This window comes from Petromyzon marinus, chromosome 11, assembly GCF_048934315.1.
Source record: "Petromyzon marinus isolate PM22_M1 ecotype Great Lakes invasive population chromosome 11, UKy_Petmar_22M1.pri1.0, whole genome shotgun sequence".
NCBI classification, from domain to species: domain Eukaryota; kingdom Metazoa; phylum Chordata; class Hyperoartia; order Petromyzontiformes; family Petromyzontidae; genus Petromyzon; species Petromyzon marinus.
In genome coordinates this window covers 15,485,577-15,504,818 of record NC_133677.1, presented here as the reverse complement: position 1 = coordinate 15,504,818, position 19,242 = coordinate 15,485,577, and the positions used below count along the sequence as shown (strand labels likewise).

Sequence of the window (19,242 nt, the reverse complement as noted above, 5' to 3'; positions counted from 1 at the left end):
AGAAATATTGTCTTATTTGTACCGTGTGTATCATTTAATGTGTAGGGCCTGCCTCATGCATACCGCCTCGTTTGTATTGGCTGTTATTTTCACTGTCCATTTGTGCCGTCTTTCTCATTTGTGTCATTCCTATTACGTCCGTCTTGTTTGCTGCCATATTTTCACATGTTTCTGTCGTTTATATTGTACCTAAATCTCGGATACATGGCCTGCTCATGGAATGCTTAAACAAGCTGGGGGTCGAACTTGTATCTGAACTCATGGCATAGTGGTTGGTTTATGGTGAAACATGGGCCAGTCGATAACCCTCTCCCAATGTTTGTGCTACCATTCGCTTATTGGAGGCTCCAAAACAAATCAGGCAATACCTCCGTGACCGCATTTCTTTGCAGTCCTCATCACGCTGCCTTAGAAGCTCCTCGAAACTTCTCATTAATGTACCTGTTGTGAGATCCGGCTATGGTGAGGAGTCATTTAGTTGCCACTGTTCACTTTTGGAACGAGCTCACTGGGTGGTTTCAGCTGGAATCTCTTCCTTCCCTGGCCTTTTAAAAGTATTCCTTTAGCTATCCCTTTTCTTGCGCAAGTGGTTCGTGAACCCCATGCCAGTTGGCGTTATATTTCTGTGTTACCTACTGCCAGTGCTGCTTGAGTGGTGCACGACTTAAATGTTGTTTTTCTCGAATGCGTTTGCTACTCAATGTTGTGATTTATTCACTGCTTTAACTTGACTTATTCTCACCAAGGTCTTCTGTGGGTCATTATTGTAAATCAGCTTAGGCCTAAATGATTCTTAGCCACGTAAAAAAAACCTAATAATATCAACCTGTCTTTGGTTTTGCTATACTTACCCAAACCAGCCACACTGTTGTAGGTACAATTGTCACTCGGTTGTCATGGATCACTCCAAGGTTCCGCTACCCTGATGTTACCATCATTGGCCTACTGGAGGCTCAACTGCTTTTGGGAATTGTATTACAAAAGGGGTCTGTCCTCACCCTTGATAAGGCCCCACTTTCAAATTATATTCCACCTACCCATAACGCTGCCACAAAGAATGAAGGATTGCAGAGGCACAAATGATCAAACCAACCTCATGCCACCTAAAGTACTTAATTGACTAATGGCCAAGCAAATATCCCCCATTTCTCAATCTCGCACTCCTTCGAATTTCATCTTACCAGTGGGGTTTCCCAAGTTGAGTTGTGCAGACTCAGCCTCAACGTCGAGTGCGTCCTGCTGAAAATGTGCGGCGTGGACTGGTGTTGTTTGTTCTGGGGTTTCGAATGCACCTTCCGAATCAGAGCTCCTGCAAAAAACGTAAGAGATCAACAGCCTTCTTTAATTCAGGAATGTAGCCCAGCCTGTAGCAAAATGCTTAGGGGAAGCTGGCACTTATGAGGACATGATATAAAAGCAACCAAAAGCACGTCCTCGTTATTGATTCCTAGGCAGAGAAAGCACGTATCCTCCACTTTATTATACATAGATGTGGGCCATAATTAAGTTGATGGGCTTTGTATTATGAGTATTGCCAACTGTAGTGGCTCTGTAGTGGCTCTGTAGTAAGGATGACCAGAAGATTGAATACGAAATGTGAGAGCACATGGGCAGGTCACGCCGCTGAAAGGGATGATATATCCAGTGGATAAGACTTAATGATAGACTAACAGCCGAGGAAGAAAACACGTCTGGGAGAATGTTGATTAGTGTTACCAAAATCTTCCAGAAACTAAAGGGGGGGGGGGAAGTGTTGGTGGCACAGGGGCCAGTGGTCTTAGACTGGGAGGTCTGAATACCATAGGGTTTAAAACCAGTGCTAAACAATGCCTTCATAGCAGGGTCAACTTTATGCGAATGAACAGCAAGTATTACGAATGAGATATTCCTTGAATAACAAACAAATAATGATCCCTTAGTCCACAAAACAGTATAGAGTCATATAATGATTATCAAGACTAAATGTTCGTACTGTATTGATTATTCTATTAGATGTACAGCCATGCATAATTAGTGTGATATACTATATGGTAGCAGGGCATTGTCTACAACCTCATCACAGTTCCCCTCGGTTAGGAAACGCAATCTAATCTTAAAGTGCAGTATCAATGACAATTTGTGCACATTTCTATTGTTGCTTATCACATATTTATTTCAGTTTGTTATTGTAAATCCAAACAAAATTTTAGAGTCAAAGCATCGACCAATAGAGGACATTTTCTGAAAATATCCCTCCTGGGAAAATCAGAAATACCAAAAAAACCGAATAAAATCACACAAACTATGCCGGCACATCAAATGTAATTACTCTTTTGGTATTACCCAAGGCAACCTGCCAAATTGGAAGCGACAACTTCTTCAACAAGCGGCAAACGCATCATACCACTGGGGCCACGCCGTGTAACGTCCGCACATCCAAAGGTCACGTGCAGACTTCGCAACATCACATGGCAACCCTATCCACTGCTGGACGAGTCCTCCCCAAGTCATCGTCATCCCTCACGGCAACACGATGCAACAATTCACTCAGCTCCTACGTGGGAACTTATCTCACCATTCCATCTCCTTCACGGACACTCTCTTAAGCATCTCGTCCTCTTTGGCTTCCACTCTTTCATCAGTCTCAAGACCAACAGCCACGATCCCTTTCCAACAACAGCAAGTCCTGCCCAAACCCACGTCACTGACGTTTGTTCTCCGAGCCGTGTGGTCCTTTTTCTCTGTCCGTGCAATGCCAATCACGCACCTATCCACGATTAATTTAGAACCAAAGAGTTTTCACTCTTCAGTTATTGTTCAAATTTTCTTCGTCAGTATCTATATTTCAGATCCATCCTGTAAATGTGACCACTGATTGGTATATATCATCTACAGCTCTCTCATCTCTAGTCCTTGTTTATCGCTCTTTCATCTCACTAATCTGCATCTCTTTACGTCCCAGCGGGCCACTCCAAGAGGCTCCGTGGTCTGCCTCTGGGCTGTGTGCCACCAGTTGAAGAACACAGCTGTACTGTATGCAGTGGTTGGCTGTTCGTAGCCAGACACACGGAGATACAGGAAGAAAACAAAGCAGATCTAATCTATAAAACAAGCTCTTGGCTTAGGCGTGATAAGTACTAGAATGTGGCTTTTATTATATTAACTGGAAATATTTCAGTCAGTCAAGCGATCATTCAAATTATAACCAAATAAAAAAAGCACAAACACCGCTTTCACTGCAGAAAATGTTACATTTGAATCTTTTTTTGTCAATGTTCCAACTAAAAACATTAAAATCGAATTTATACTTACACTCACTAATCAAATTAAAATCAAGATGGTTCGCTCTTTCAATTGTTACAGTAAGCCTTCCCATGAAACATTGAGACGATGTTCCACCTGAACACAATGCAAGCACACAGACGGAGGTGACACAAATGAAGGCAACAATCCATCTCGACAGCATCTCCGGGCAGCATGCTCTACCTGTGACCCCCACAACCTTCACCGAGTCACAAACGCAAAACACTGTGGACATTTTTTTTGGTAAATAGTCTGTCAGCCCAACAGCACAAAATCTACACTTCTGACAAAACGTCTCCTTGGTTTTACAAGGCCCACACACAATCGGGGCATGTGCATCTGCAGACAAGCGGGCCTACGCACACGATGCACGCAGCACTTACAGTGGCTCGGCCGTCTCCTGCACGCCTACCCCGGGGGGCTGCTGCGACTGCACGCTGCCCATCGCTGCCGCTGGGGCAGCGGTGCGCACGGCGGCACGACGCCCGGCCCCGCCGAGCAACAGGCCCAGCACGGGCGGTTTGTGTCGTCAACGCTGCCACAGCAGCCTTGCTTCAGAGCGCTTCTTCATTGACATGCAGATGTAAACAAGTCGCCTTTTGCTTGCAACAAAAACCTCCAGGCCATCAATTATACCCACAACTGACTGGGAGGACACGCCATTTAAAACGAAGCAGCCCAGAAACCCAAGACTCGGTATTTTTTGCCGCAGCTACATTGTAAACGCTACGGCGCTGCTCGCATGTGAGCAGTCCCACCCCACTGGTAGGCGCTCAGCAAGGGCTCGTTGCAGTGTCTGCGCAGTTCCATTACATCATTCTCTCTTCAAGGGTGGAGCCCAGTTTTTGCCTCTGCAAATAACAGCAGCTCACTACATCTCTTTATTCCAGAACAGCAACTGCATTACGCTTACGTGGCAGAATAGGGAGGATTCATAAAAACATCAAAGAAAACCAAATCACAATAAAGCAGTTAAAAGCTAACATGTGACTGAGGAGGAATCCTTAATTAATTCTCCTTCCCTACCATCTCACTGAGCTGGTACATTCCTTTCATTCCATTGGCTTCTCCCTGCTGCTTGTGGAATGAGCCTGACAGAGGACATCATTGGGGTTGCCATGGAATTTCATTACCCTGCTGAGCTAAATAAACCAAGCACGTGGGTAAAAGCCTTAACAAAGCTTTAAAATATACCAAAAATATACCCTGCTCACTTCTCGTACATTTAATGTATACAGTGAGTTTGAGTTGCGTATGCAACATGTACCTTCGTGAGCAGAATATTAACATTTTTGAAGACCAAAAATAATATGCAAAATGAATCAACAAAAAACGAATCAGACGTAGTGGAGCTTCCCATTTTAGACGGAGGACACTGATTGCAAATCCTGACGCTACCTGACATAACAAGGGCCATCAGAGCCCTTCACAGATGACATCCGGTATGCGTATTTTCAAGCGGGACAGCCCTCGCCAAATTTTCGACACAATTACCTTATATGAATAATAGACGGCTCTCAGTGGCCCTATAAAAACAACAGGCCTGGCTGATATTTAATGAAAATTTGAATATTTTATGTGGAAGACGTTTTAAAACTGCTTTGTTCAGCATTCTTCATGATATCCGCAGGAAAGATGATTGGATCCTACCCAGTCCTAAAAATGTAGTAATTTCACACAGCTGTAATGCAATAACATGTTACCACTCACCATTTCTGATAAACACTTAACATTGTCTCATAAATTTAAAGATTATAATGCTAAAATTCATCATCACGATCCATGGGCAGATATCCCGTAGGTGTCCACTGCACATTTCGTCATTTGTTTCCACTTTCCTCTGTCTTGTGCCAAAATGCTCAAATAGTGGCCACATCTTTCTGGCACTAATCTCTTGTCGTCATCAAAACATTCGCTGTTAGGTCGTCCTCTGAACAACAACACTTTAAAATTTCCTGTTGTTGTTCATCCTACATGTGTCCAAATAGTGCCACTGCCTGCATCATCAGGTTGTCTTCTTCGAAGTGTAACCTTTTTTTAAATTATATGTTGGTCACTCGTTGGGTCCAGCTTAGATGGAGTATCCTTCTGTAGCAATACATTTCGAGTGCCAAGATATCATCTTTATCAGTCTTTTTTAATGTACAAGTCTCAGAGGCATACAAAGCTGATACAATTACCTTCAATATATCCAAAATTATAATATTTTAAACTGTAGTTATCAATCATGCAGTTATGATGTCCCAGTCTCAGAAAACGAAATGAAAACTAAATGTGTGACACCAAAAGTCTATAATGCTGAAAAACACGTGTGCCCCGAGTCACTCGGCTGGATGTGAGAATCTCTGCGTAGCGCCACTTGGGCAAGCAGAGGGCAGCAGTCTTCAACAAGACAGCAAAAGTGGACTTGGGCGGCTGTGTTCTATGCGTACGTTTGTCAGGATAATTGACTATGATGAACATTTTAGTAACCTCCCAAGTAACAATTATAAATAGCCTACTGTTTAAATGCCACATCATATTTCCACTCACCGATTGCCAGATGCAAGTGTTGTGGAAATTAGATCACGAAAACAGCTTGGGGCGGACACATCATCGACTTAATTCGAAGTTGTACGCTTGCAGAATGAAGACATTGAACGTTCCCAGGAACGCAATGAATTACTGTATGAAAAATAAGAATAGGTTTTACCCTTTCTGGCAATAAAATAGGTGTTAAGATGTTCAAACAGCAAATGGATACCTTCTGCAAGGAATACTGGCAAAAAGGTTCCATAGATACAAGGGCTCACTGTGGGGACCCAGAAGAAAGCAGGACAGCTGTGGGAACAACTAAGCAGCCCTATCTATTAGCGAGTTACGCAGAAATTTAACACCTCCATTGTATAATGATGCCTCTTTCATTATTCCATTTAGACAAGGCGACATAGGCGATATGAATGTACACAAAACTAATACCCTCTTGTAGACTATTCACGAAGAGCATAGGGACCAAATAATTAAACATGTAGAGGACAACCAAACGACATCAGCAAGTAGGATATGGAAAATGTTTTAGTCCTATCTTTGATTACCCATATAAGATCTACCAGATCCTATAACAGACAATACGATACCAATTGCCAAAGCAAACCACGCTTTATAATTGGTGGTAAATGATGCAGTCATCCAAGTTCTTAGAATCCAAGGCCCTTCATAAAAATATAAGATATCAAAACCATTTTTCTGTATTGTTCAGCATTCTTCATAACCCTACCCAGCCCTAAAATTTAGCCATTTCACCTACATATAAATGTAAACCGATAGTCAAGACATGCAATTAATATACTAATTGGTTCTTCCGGTAAAGTCACGTATGTAGAAATAAAGTTAAAATAAATCACGTTTCGAACGCAACACAAGCGCTCGTCCTCAGGTGAAAATGGCGTAAACCACACAGCGAGGGAACACACAGAGGGACATCACACACAGAGGGACATCACACGAAGGCAAATACAGCAAGATGGGAGACGCGAACCATGTATTTCAAAAGACTGCTAAATCTTGTGTTCATCTTCTAGGTTGAACACACCAATGTAAACAGAGGATAAGGACTCGTGAACAGACACGAGCTACAAGGTAACAGAGATACATACACAGAGAAGACACAGGGAAAGGTGTTTTGGGCAGTACAGAGGGACACAACGAGCAACACCACACCAAGAGACACACACACACACATGGAGAGGCACACACAGAAAGACGCCCGGAGGGATAACGTACGGGACTTATATAGGCTGTAGAGGTGGGGGAAGGGAAGGGTAACCGTGCATGGACATGCAAATACCAATGCAGTCAACAAATCGGACGAAAACACATGGGAAAACGAAAACGGAGAAAGCACATGGGAAACAAACGAAAACGTGGACACCAACCACGGAAAACGAAAACGAAGCAAAATTACAAGTAGAGATACATACTGTGTATGCAATTAATGGTAACTGAAAGAAATTACGTAAGAACTCAGTCATGAAGGTTGCAATAGAGCGCTCAAGATAAACATGGGTCGCACACATGAGCTGTTCGATAAATAGAATCGCCGAATGGCTACGCGACGGCACTCAGACTGGGTGTGTGCATGACGCACAAACCGGTTCCCCTTACAGCGAACAGAGTGAGTAGGAGCGAGGGGGGGCAGGAGATTAAGACAGTGGAAGGGGCTGGTGTGGATCAATGGATGTCGACTCACACCAACCGTAGGGCAGGGCCACATGTACTAGGAGGATGTGTATGTACATGTATGTAGAACTTCTTTCGCACCGTACGTAGCCAACCGTGCAAATCGGATGTGTGGTAAAGTGGTGAGTGCTCGTGTGAACAGCGTGTGTGAATGGCGAGTGCATTAGTACGTGGTGAGCATGAGTGGCATTAACAAAAGTGCCCGTGTATGTCATGATGTTTAGCGATTAATGTCAGTGGCGAGTTACAGCGCGAGTGAAAAGTGTTAACGGTGCGTGTTGGTGCAAATGGTGAGTATTAGGTGCGAGTTAAGAAATCAAAACAAAACGCGACAAAATGTTATTGGCACCTGCTACACTTAATAATGGTAACATATGTAGAGTAAACCCTATTTGAAACCACTCAAATAACCCAGAATTCAGGGTAAGTTGGAAGAGCTACAGCACACGGAGCGCAGTGCAAGCATTGCACTCGCCTACTTCCACGAGACTGAAACCTCGGGAATGGTACAGAGTGTGTTATGCCAAAATGGGCTGTCCGTGGTACCAAGCTGGAATGGATCAAGCGAACTTCGCAAACGTTCAAAACTTGTGAAGACAACCCAGAAGTTAAAAAAACATATTGCAGGAGTTCATTATTAATTGCTGTAGAAATAAGATACTTGTCGGGAGAAAATTAACACCATTCAATATAAAAATGGTACTTAATTGAATAAAAAATATGAATGTTGAAAATAAATTACCCCATTAATAGCACTGAAAATACCTTTCAAATGAAAAGAAAGATTGTGAGGGATTCTCCAGGCCGGTCTGCAGCTGCTCTGGAGCCTCGTCACCTGCCGTGGTGGTGGTGGTGCACGGCTCACTCTCCAGGCTGAGCCACCCACACACAGACACACGGTTTAACACACACACATATGGTGTAACACAGTACAACACACACAGCGTAACATGGTGTTACATACACATGGTGTCACTGTGTAAAACACACACGGTGTAACACGAAGGAAACACGACATCGCTAAGCAACACTGAGTAACCATATTTATGAAAATGTTTCAATGCTGTGTGCAGGCCAGCTACAAAATGCAGTTCTGTACTACACCTAGATGCCCGGTTCATCAAATCATCTGGCTTGGTGGAAAACTACTTAATGAATGCCTCATTACTCCGCTGGCTAGAAACCCCATTATTCTGCCAGCCCAGTACTGGTCAGGTCCTGCTGCAGCTCTTGGCTCAGAATCCCCAGCAATGCCCGGGCTATAGCCCCTCCCTCATGCCCCAGGAGCCCAGGAGCCCCGGGGCCCCAAGAGTCAACTTTTGAACTCATCCCCACCAACTCTCCACGTCCCGGGGCTGGGAGTGAGATTTTTTTATATATAAAGTTAACTTTTTCACAGAGTTTTTGACAATTAATTGAAAATAGTTTAAATCGGAAACAGACGGCTTGCAATGACAAACATGTCTGGAAAGGCGAAGGAAGCAAGCGGTGGCACGGAGCACAAGTCTTGCTTCTACTTCACACGGGCGTCTCATTTCGTGCCGAAGCATCAATCTCTTTACTCTACAGCCACACTATGTCGCTCCCAAAGCAAATTGGGCTAAAGTTGTGCCACTGGCATTTAACTGTTGATAAATGCACCGGCTGATGTTAGCCAACAAATTTCCCATATCAAGCACCGAGCTTGCAGCAGCCTTTGCACGTGCCTACGGGGGGCTGGAGAGGTTCTACAATTGCTTTTAACGTGAGAAGACCTCAACGGAGATCACAAGCAATTCTGTGAAACAGAGGCGCCTAGTTATCGTGTGCCACTTAAAGACCATCACCAGCCGCGAGCGGCGCACCACAGACTACAGCACGGACATGAAGCGGTCGCTCGCACTCTGCACTCACAATTCACGTTAACGGGAGGACAATCATAAGTTAGATTACACCTCGGAAGTACAAAACAGTCCGTTGTCCTCCAGCTATATGCGGACCAGACGTGGTGGCGCATTGCCTGTAATCCAGCAACTATTGAAGCAGTATGGGTGGATCAAGAAGAGACGTAGACTGAATGAGATAGGCCAATGAGATGGTTGCAGTGGAAGCACAGCAAGTAGGTTTACAACATCTGCGTGGAATTTCAGTGGATTGTTACAAGCCCTGAAGTACAAGGTTTGTTTGTTTTGTCAGTCTACTTTACTCCCATGTGCACAGTATTATGACATCGCTAAAGGTCCCAAAGGAGGATCTTCCTCAGTGACGCACAATCACTCAATAAATGTAAACCGAGGAACAAACTATTATTTAATTTGCTTATGAGGTTAGAGCGGGTTTCTGAAGCCAAACATTAGAGTGCACCTCAGGGAAGTCGAAAGGCCCTCAGAGGACACGACCCACTGCTAGGTTATAAGCCCCTAGAGGGAAGATCGGTTGTATATTGGGGCAGTGACATGGCTGCGTGGTAACGCCTTTGTTGTCGAGGTTCATGGTTCAAATCCTAATGCCACCCTGGTTAAAACTGTGGGTGTATTCATAAATACGGGCTGTCTGCTTCACACCGAGCACTACAGATCCCGTGATGTTATGCAAACAATAGGCTATGTAAGCCGACACAACGCTCTAAATTTGAAAAAAATCACCATAAAATTACTACATTTGGAGAATACACAGCAACATCGCCCCAAAGAAATGCTTGATTTACATTTACTTTATTTAGCAATGATTGAAAATGATGTTTTTCAAAGACATTTTAAACAAGTATACTTTGTACAGCATGTTTGTATTTTTTTTCCTCCCTTAATTTGAAAATTTCAAAGATAATTTGGACAGCATGGCCATCAGCATGGCAAGGAAGGCTTGCGCTGGGTGCACTATGATGTTGCTGGCACAACTCAAGCTTACACTGTTAGTGTGAAGGAACCTTTATTATTATTATTACCTCAGAGGGACCACCACACTGTGGATGCTGGAAATGGTTAAGGAAGACATCGGACTTTGGTGTTCTGGGGCTCTGTCAGAGCACGATGGCATTTCTTCACTGATATCTGCAATCCGATGTTGTGGATCTGCGAGCGAGTCGGTGCCCAAGGGGTGCAGCAGCACGTTCTCTTCACTGGCGCTGCTCTCGGGGTGCAGCAGCACGCTCTCTTCACTCGCGCTGCTCTCGGGGTGCAGCAGCACGCTCTCGGGGTGCAGCAGCACGCTCTCTTCACTCGCGCTGCTCAAGGGGTGCAGCAGCACGCTCTCTTCACTCGCACTGTTCTCGGGGTGCAGCAGCACGCTCTCGGGGTGCAGCAGCACGCTCTCTTCACTCGCGCTGCTCTCGGGGTGCAGCAGCACGCTCTCTTCACTCGCGCTGCTCTCGGGGTGCAGCAGCGCGCTCTCTTCACTCGCACTGCTCTCGGGGTGCGGCAGCACGCTCTCTTCACTCGCGCTGCTCAAGGGGTGCAGCAGCACGCTCTCGGGGTGCAGCAGCACGTTCTCGGGGTGCAGCAGCACGCTCTCTTCACTCGCGCTGCTCTCGGGGTGCAGCAGCACGCTCTCTTCACTCGCGTTGCTCAAGGGGTGCAGCAGCACGCTCTCGGGGTGCAGCAGCACGCTCTCGGGGTGCAGCAGCACGCTCTCTTCACTCGCACTGCTCTCGGGGTGCGGCAGCACGCTCTCTTCACTCGCGCTGCTCAAGGGGTGCAGCAGCACGCTCTCGGGGTGCAGCAGCACGCTCTCGGGGTGCAGCAGCACGCTCTCTTCACTCGCACTGCTCTCGGGGTGCAGCAGCACACTCTCTTCACTCGCGCTGCTCAATGGGTGCAGCAGCACGCTCTCGGGGTGCAGCAGCATGCTCTCTTCACTCGCACTGCTTGAGGTTTCAATTCGCTCTTCTTGCTGCTGTGTTTCAATTGTGCCATTCTCATTTGCCTTGTAAATCTCCTTTCCATTTGCTTTTTCCTCAATCAAGTAATCGACGTCATGAAGCAAATTATTTGCATCACCATGGTGTCTGGTTTCAACCAAAGAACTAAGATCATCTTGAAAAAGGGTGCAGGTTGTTCCAATAGCAACCACATCTCCGTGAGATGCAGGGTCGTCCTGAACGGCATCAGAGAGCCAGACTTCTTCATTTACGATGGGGGTTCCATGACGAAGTTCACTCGAGTCTCCTGTTTCCACATGCGGGGTAATGCACTCTTCCCCATGGTCGTTCAAATTCGATGACAGAGGGACAATCGTTGTTTGCCAGGGCAAGTCAGAGTTGAACTTTAATTCAGCTTGTAAGTCAAGTTGGTTACCCGAATCCTTCACTTCTGTTATAACTTTATTTGTTTCAGGATGACAAGCTGCATCTCTGTCCAACTCTCCAGCCGGTTCAATTTCTGCATTATCTGCAACTTCACTATCAATGCCACTTTGAGGTTGACCGACAAAATCATTAATACGGCAGTTTCCTTCAAGCGGAGCGTCGTCTATGTTTTCGGCACACGTGTCGGAGCGATCTGCATGGAGAATACTGAGATGCTCAATGTCATCTTGAGGATCGCGAGTAATGTCATTCTCAAGGCTACAATCTTGTTCAATTGTGTTGTAAGCCGATTTATCAGAAAGATCTGAATGTGCGGCATTGTAACTCTCATTTGTGTCCTCATCATGTGCATCGGTGGGAAATGTACAAAACAACTCGGTGTTAGAATCCTCATCAGGTGATAATTTATCCGTGTTCTCCTGGCAGTCGCCCAAGCCAAGATTGAAAATAAATTCAGCACAGGTGCCAGATCCCACATCGTGGCTCTCTTGGTCATCGGTCCCTACTGTAGTAAGCGTAGGGTCTGCACAACTTATACATGGAGTGTTAAGATGTTCTACAGTCACCGATTCTGATGTACTGTTTTCAATACGTTGTTCATGTGATGTGGTAATAGCTAGTGAATATGTTTCATTTCCTTCCACATCATTTGCTTCCAAAGTATCACTCCCGTCTCCAAAGCAGAGATTTTCAACTATTTCTCCTTTGCTAGGAGGAAAATTACTATTTTGTATTTTCAAGTGACAATCGGAAGCCAATACTTCTTGAGATTCGAGCTCAGAAACGCCAATGTTATTAGAGGTTATGCACTCCATATTGAGAGGTTCTTTTAGTGCAGTGGAAATGTGAAGAAGTGGATCGCTGCTAATGGTGTCACCATCAGCAACGACACTGTAGAGATAAAGACACAAGTTTTAGTGGATGTGAAGGTATGAGGACACATTTCAAGACATATAGAAGAAAGCAATGTTAACCAACAGAAAGACAAGCAATCTAATGCAAGAACATAACAAGCAACACAAGGAGATTCTCGACATACAGGATTCCTACAGCAGTGGTTCCCAACCTTTTTCAATTATGTACTCTTTGAAGTCCCCATTGGAATCTTAGTCTCCACTGCAGTGAGGGCTGTTGTAACCCTGTAAACAGCACTCCAGATAAGCTGCTCAACAGGAAGTTTATGCATTCAAATATTACATTTGATGCACAGTAAAACACATAGCAGTTTTATTGTAGAGCTTGAGTTGACAAGAGAAAATCGTGGATGCCTGTACTTTAATAAAACAACCCTGTACACATCATATTCAGTTATGAATCCCCTTAAGTTTAATGGTAGAATCTATTGAACAAAGGTTGGGAAGCACTAATCTAGCAAGGCAAGCAGTCGAGATAGAAATGACATTGGAAAACTTGGGTTATGTGAAAGTTGTTACATGAACAGAAGACAATCAATAAAGGAAAAAACATAAATGTGGTATTGCTGTACAAAATCTATTTTAGGTCTAACATATAAAACAGTTTTTCTAAATTTAACTGCCATTCCTGGAACAACTAAGTCATTTACCTAAATTCTATAACAGTACTGCACAGAAATTGAAAACCTCCACTCCAAAATAATGTTTACAGAAATACTTCCTCCACTTTTAATCACACTTAGAAATAGCCACGGTTAGTGAATGGTTTCATCTGATTCACCATCACCGTGAAGGGAAGATGGTGTTTTTGGTGTCCTTGTGGCAGGGCCATGCCCAGCCACAGAAAGCCACTTGCTAGCGCTTGACAAGGCCCTACATTTATTTAAGGGCCAGTTAACGGCCATACACTTTGCCCTACAAAAGGCCTTTGGTCAGGATGGTGTGCGAGGCCAAGAATAGCTGGACATTCTCAGACAATTGCAAGCAGACTTTGTAGATTTAACAGGTACACATAGGCTCAGGATGCAAATCTGCTTTTTTCTGAGACCCACTGCATAACTTGAATGTTAAATGTTGCCCACTGTCACAATGTTGTTAAAACTGATTACAGCTATTCATTTATAATTTATTCACCTGACGAGTTCCAATGCATTTTCCTTATGAAAGGTAATAACAGAAATTTGGCATAAAATACAAATCAATTATGAAAAATAACATTGCCTGCGAATTCCTAGATGTTAAATAATCTTCATTGTAAGGGAATGGTGCCGACGACAAGACTAAGGATGCATTGTCAATGTGTGAGCTCAGACGGGGCAGAATATTTTCATGGGTGATTTCAAATTCATTTACAGATATAAACAAAATATTCCCATATAACGAAGTGTATGAGATGGGATTTCCAACCTCCTTGCGAGAGCAATGAAGACGCCAGATAGGGATGATTGTTTGAGCATTACAAAGCATGGTAAAGGTATTGATGATGACGCTGGAATGGACACAGCTGGCTGCAAGGGTGACACCCTGCTGCTCCTCGCTAGGCGGGGTGGAGACTGCTCAGCGATCAGCCAGCACTCTTCTTGTGATTGTACTTAAGTATTTCTGGGACTGTGGGTAATTATATAGTTCATATTCTTGGTTCTTTCGGTAGTCACATAGATAGAATATAAAATGAAATTTTAAAAACTAATAAATAAATAATATGGTTCTCATTTTTATTATATAGTTCTTACAGGAGTGGCAGGGACAGCAGGGAAAGGATCATCTGCAGTCCTATTCAATTAATTTTTAAAAGTACAATTGTGCACTAAACCACAATTTCAACATCGTGTTACTATATTTGGTTAATAAAACCGGTATATCGAGGATGTTTTCTTTTTCTTTTATTATCACACTTGCTTACCCAGGAAAGCCTCGCAACTGTTTTTTCAGGAGGGCCGTGCCAAGAGTTTGCAGTCGAAGGGATGATTGCTATGCCTAATCCAAACTGAGAAACTTGCTGGTAGTTTTTCAAATGTGAACCATGACGCCAGCACATAATGGCCTATTTTTGTGAATTACATCATGGGATCTTTAATGCCAACTGTGAAGCAGACGGCACGTATTTTAACGGTTATAACAGCCTTAGTATCAACTAGGGCAGCTGGTCGATTTGAACTGTGAACCTAAATGAATATTTATTTTTTATACCAGGTTAGGCCCACTCAACTGTATAGCTCTTTTTCAGAAGCGGCCTGGGCACAAATGAAAGCTCAACGAAGTGGCTAATGTGGAAATTTATAGCAGCCAAATAATCTAAATGCATGTTTCTAAATGGAAGGGGAAAACCGGAGGACCCAAAGAAAAATCCATGCAAGTGGGAAGAGAAAGACATGCAAACTCCAAATATACAGGTGTCACAGGGTCGGGACCGAACTCACGACCTCCTGCATACCAAACGAGGTTGTTAACATCTCGCTACCTCCACAACAAGCGGAAAACGTGCTACTGCCGAGGCAACGTCATCGCCCCACGAGCATCACCAAGAGAGAGATCTTACCCGGCTCCTGTGCTTTGCACTGCAGCAAGGTCTCCCCCTGCCCCCAGCAGCAGCGGCGCAGGGCTGGACTCTACGAGTTGTAGTGGGGACGAAGGGGTCTCCTCTTCGCGCGGTGCAACGAGAAGGCCTCCTCCCCACACGCCTACCGCTGGAGACAGCGGCTTCTTGGTGACAGGGTCGCGTCGAGGTGTCTGAAACGTGACCTGCGTTGGGATAAACGCGCACTCAGTGCAGCCGCCCACGTGTGCACAATTTCATTTAGGTGTATCGTGTGCACATGTTGTAAAATGTAAACAGTGTCATAACCACGAGAACCATGTACACCAGAGGAACCATTCAATAAAGTAACTCAAATTTCTTTAAACTTGTGTCACAAGGAAGGCCTAGATCACCCGCTATGTAGCAACAATTACTATTTTATATAGTTTTGGCAAACTTATGGGGTACATTTAACACGTTTTTTGCTATTCTTCTGCCAAACAATTAAATTAGGTATCCCGCCAGACCTTAAATCAAACCCAAAGAGGAGTCTTAAGAGATGTAGTAATGAGAGAAGTGGTGAGACATATCTTAACGATAAGAAAATACAGTAAAACTTTGACAGCCAGACTCCGTAAGGAAAAAATGTTTCCATTTAAAGGGAACATCAGGCATATCACAATTAATCAATGAATAATTATACACGTTACATTTTATTTATAAGTAATACACACCTCACACATTTCACTGACATGTGATAAGTTAATAAATAAATACCACATTTTAAAAACTATTTTAAGTTTTACTGTTTAATAACCCCCTCTAAAATTATGTGCACCGTACAGTTAAAGAGTCTGAGAGTCGTGTACGAGTGCAATGTTCACCTAACGTCATACAACGGATATCAGACGAGCAATCGTGGAGCACTTTACAACTGATCGTACACTTGCGCGCCAATCAAATATGCTGTATTAAATGGTCACGGATGGCAATTGCCTGCACAAGATTAGCATCGCGCTTTTCCACCGTGCTCTAAAGTGCACAGCCTGTATACCCCGCAAACAGTGCTATGATCAGAGGGTTTTTGAGGGGGTTTACATTTTTTATTTACTTTTCGGTAGCCTTTCCGGCATACCATGAATCCCAGTTAATCCGAATTGGACCCCGTGAGGTTTTACTGTATAAACTAAAGAAACTTATTAAGTGAGATGAGAGATATTGACAAAGCACAGATGTAGTGAGATGGAAGTAGGTGTAGATAGGATAGACACAGAAGTGAGATGTGAAAAATAAACTAGCTTTATTTTAATATTCTTGGTTCTTTTGGTAAAGTCACATAGAAGGGAAACAATAAAATTATAAAAATATAAAAAATATATAAAACCCACTCAGCGACTTGGCCACAAATGATAGCTCAACGAAGTGGCTTATAGGAATAGGTTTTACCCTTTTAACTGGCACAAAAACTGACACCTTTATTCAAGGCATCATGTTTGCAATGACCACAACACAAGCAGTCAAAATGCAAACAAAAAGACAACTCTGATAATAATATGCACTGTCCTTTTATCAGAGTTGTCTTTTTTGTTTGCATTTTGACTGCTTGTGTTGTGGTCATTGCAAACATGATGCCTTGAATAAAGGTGTCAGTTTTTGTGCCAGTTAAAAGGGTAAAACCTATTCCTATATCTTGTTTCTGGCAAAGGAGGTCGCATAATGAAGTGGCTTATCATGTGGAAATTTATAGCAGCCAAATACTCTTAACGCATGTTTCTAAAAGTGGAGGGAAAAACTGGAGGACCCGGAGAAGAATCCACACGACTACGGGGAGAACATATAAACTCCAAATCAGGGTTGGGATAGAACCCACGTATAACAGGCGAGGTAGTCAATCTCGCCACCATGGCGAGCTGAGACAGTGGTACTGAGATAAGAGCACATGAAAATGAGAGAAATGTGAGATAGATAGACAGGCAGACGTGTAATTAGATGACAGAAGAGAAATGTAGATGTGACAGTGATGAGATGTAGACTTAAGGCAAATGTTGTAAATTAACAACGTGGACAAGGCAGATGCAGTAAGATGAGAGGAAAGATAAAGATGACAGGGATGTTGAGATGAAAAGTACACAAGAGAGATATAGTGGCTTGAGCAGAGGCAATAGAGGTGGTGGGACAAGAGGTGTAGACAAGTGACAGATGCAGAGATGTAAAAGACACGCTTGGATAGAAGACACCGAGAAAGGGTGAATATGTATTCAGGATTGATAAAAAATAGGAAGCATTCAAACAATCTATGAGATGATCGACAATCCAATGAGATACTAGAAAACAGAAGGTGCATTCAGATGAGCTATAAGAGACATGTGGGAGACACTTTTTGACATTGCTGAGCACGGGTCCAAAGGGCTACGATACAAAGTGTCCAGCGACGGAAGAAACTAAGGAAAATAAAGCAGATTTGAATAAACTCTCTCATTGAATTCAGCAAGGTTATGTGGGACTTGCGCGGTGCAACGAGTTACAGCGTTGTGCAGTTCGTCGAGCCCTGTAATCATGTGTGTGAGCACAGTGCGGATGAGGAAACAGTCTAAATTGTCAGAATGAGTTGACTGATTAACACGCAGGCTTTCGCGACCAATATCATTTTTGTTGGGTTAGATCGCATAAATATAAATGTGTTGTTAAACCGGCCACCGCCCGACACAGAAAATTAGAAAGGTTTGTCACGTAAACAGAACATGCCAATCCGTTACGAGTACAGCACACCGGTGTGTTGGAGAGCAAATACGCAACAGTTACAATCCGAGTACGACGTTTCACCAGTAATTACAAACTACGATCATCAGGCAGACAGCCAAATCTGGCTAGCACCCCAAAACAAACCTGTATTATGGATGAGTTGACTGACATTTGCAGAGGAATAAAGATACGAAGTTCCAAAGGAACAAAGGCCGTGCTAGTCAGTGGTAAAACAAGAGTGATAAGGAAGCGACAGGCAGCCATTCAATAATTACCTGTGAAGATTAAAGTGTGTTCACACTTTAACTGTGAAACCGTTTTTTTGTGTTTAGTTAATTGTCCTTCCCCTGGACCTCCAATTAGCACAGTTGGCTATGTAAGGTGCCAAAGAAGTTTAACATACATACATACAACCTGCAACTCGGCAAATATATACTAGGGTTGCCGTGATATAGCAATACATCTACGGGCCAATGTTTTGCCGGTATCATAAAATAGTCCGAGGTTATATTGTACGATAAAATTCGCACAATAATCGTATTGTCCATTTTGCTCAATATCGCAATTTCATAAAAATTTTAGAAAAATATGATTCAAAGAATAATTAACATTAAAGTTAAGAAAAAATATACTACTCATTAAATGACCTTATTATAACACAACTGACAGATTTTATTATATTATGCCTGACGGCACATGTTTTGTAAGCATCAAAGATTGCAGTTACCACGATTAGAATACTTATGGCAGGCTTCAATTAAGTGAACAGTGAACTGCCAGGGAGTGACGATTTGGCAATTTTTATTTGTATGAAGTAGAACAAAGCACAAAAACAAGATGATAAAGACATAAAATACCAATGACAAAGTAAACTGAGATCGTGAATCATCACACATTGCGAAATTTAATATCGTATAACCTGATATTGCGGCAACCCTAAAATAAGCACACTGACAAGAAGCGAATAAGAAAGTGTTCCAAATAAGTAAATGATAGAGGTTACAAAATGTATTTCTGCTTCCAAAGTGGACACCCCTATCAAGCACCTACATGTGAATTCTCCAGTGGTGCAACCACACAAGCAAGTGTTGGTAACAAACATTATTCAGCCAAGTAGCCTGCACAAACACTGTCAAATTGTATGCATCGGTAACTTTTTTGATGATATTAAGAAGATGTGGAATAAGATTTCATGCATTAATGTGCAATGCAAGACTAAGCTGGCGTGCAGGCATTAGGAAACCTCAACAACAGCAGCAGCGCACAACCGCTGACAATCGCGCTTG

The 19,242-nt window shown here is 43.3% G+C and overlaps 1 protein-coding gene across 5 annotated transcripts in view; it reads right to left on the bottom strand.

Annotated features, from left to right (window-relative positions):
• The window catches only part of LOC116941175 (uncharacterized), a 71,186-nt gene that overhangs the window by 37,753 nt on the left and 14,191 nt on the right, over positions 1–19,242 (bottom strand). For all 5 annotated transcript variants that reach the window (XM_076066408.1, XM_076066410.1, XM_076066406.1 and 2 more), the window contains 4 exons: positions 15,236–15,438; positions 10,424–12,673; positions 8,266–8,373; positions 1,182–1,309 (listed from right to left, as the gene is read on the bottom strand). In XM_076066408.1, coding sequence (XP_075922523.1) covers positions 1,182–1,309; positions 8,266–8,373; positions 10,424–12,673; positions 15,236–15,438 — 2,689 coding nt within the window. The remainder of the gene's footprint in view (positions 1–1,181; positions 1,310–8,265; positions 8,374–10,423; positions 12,674–15,235; positions 15,439–19,242) is intronic.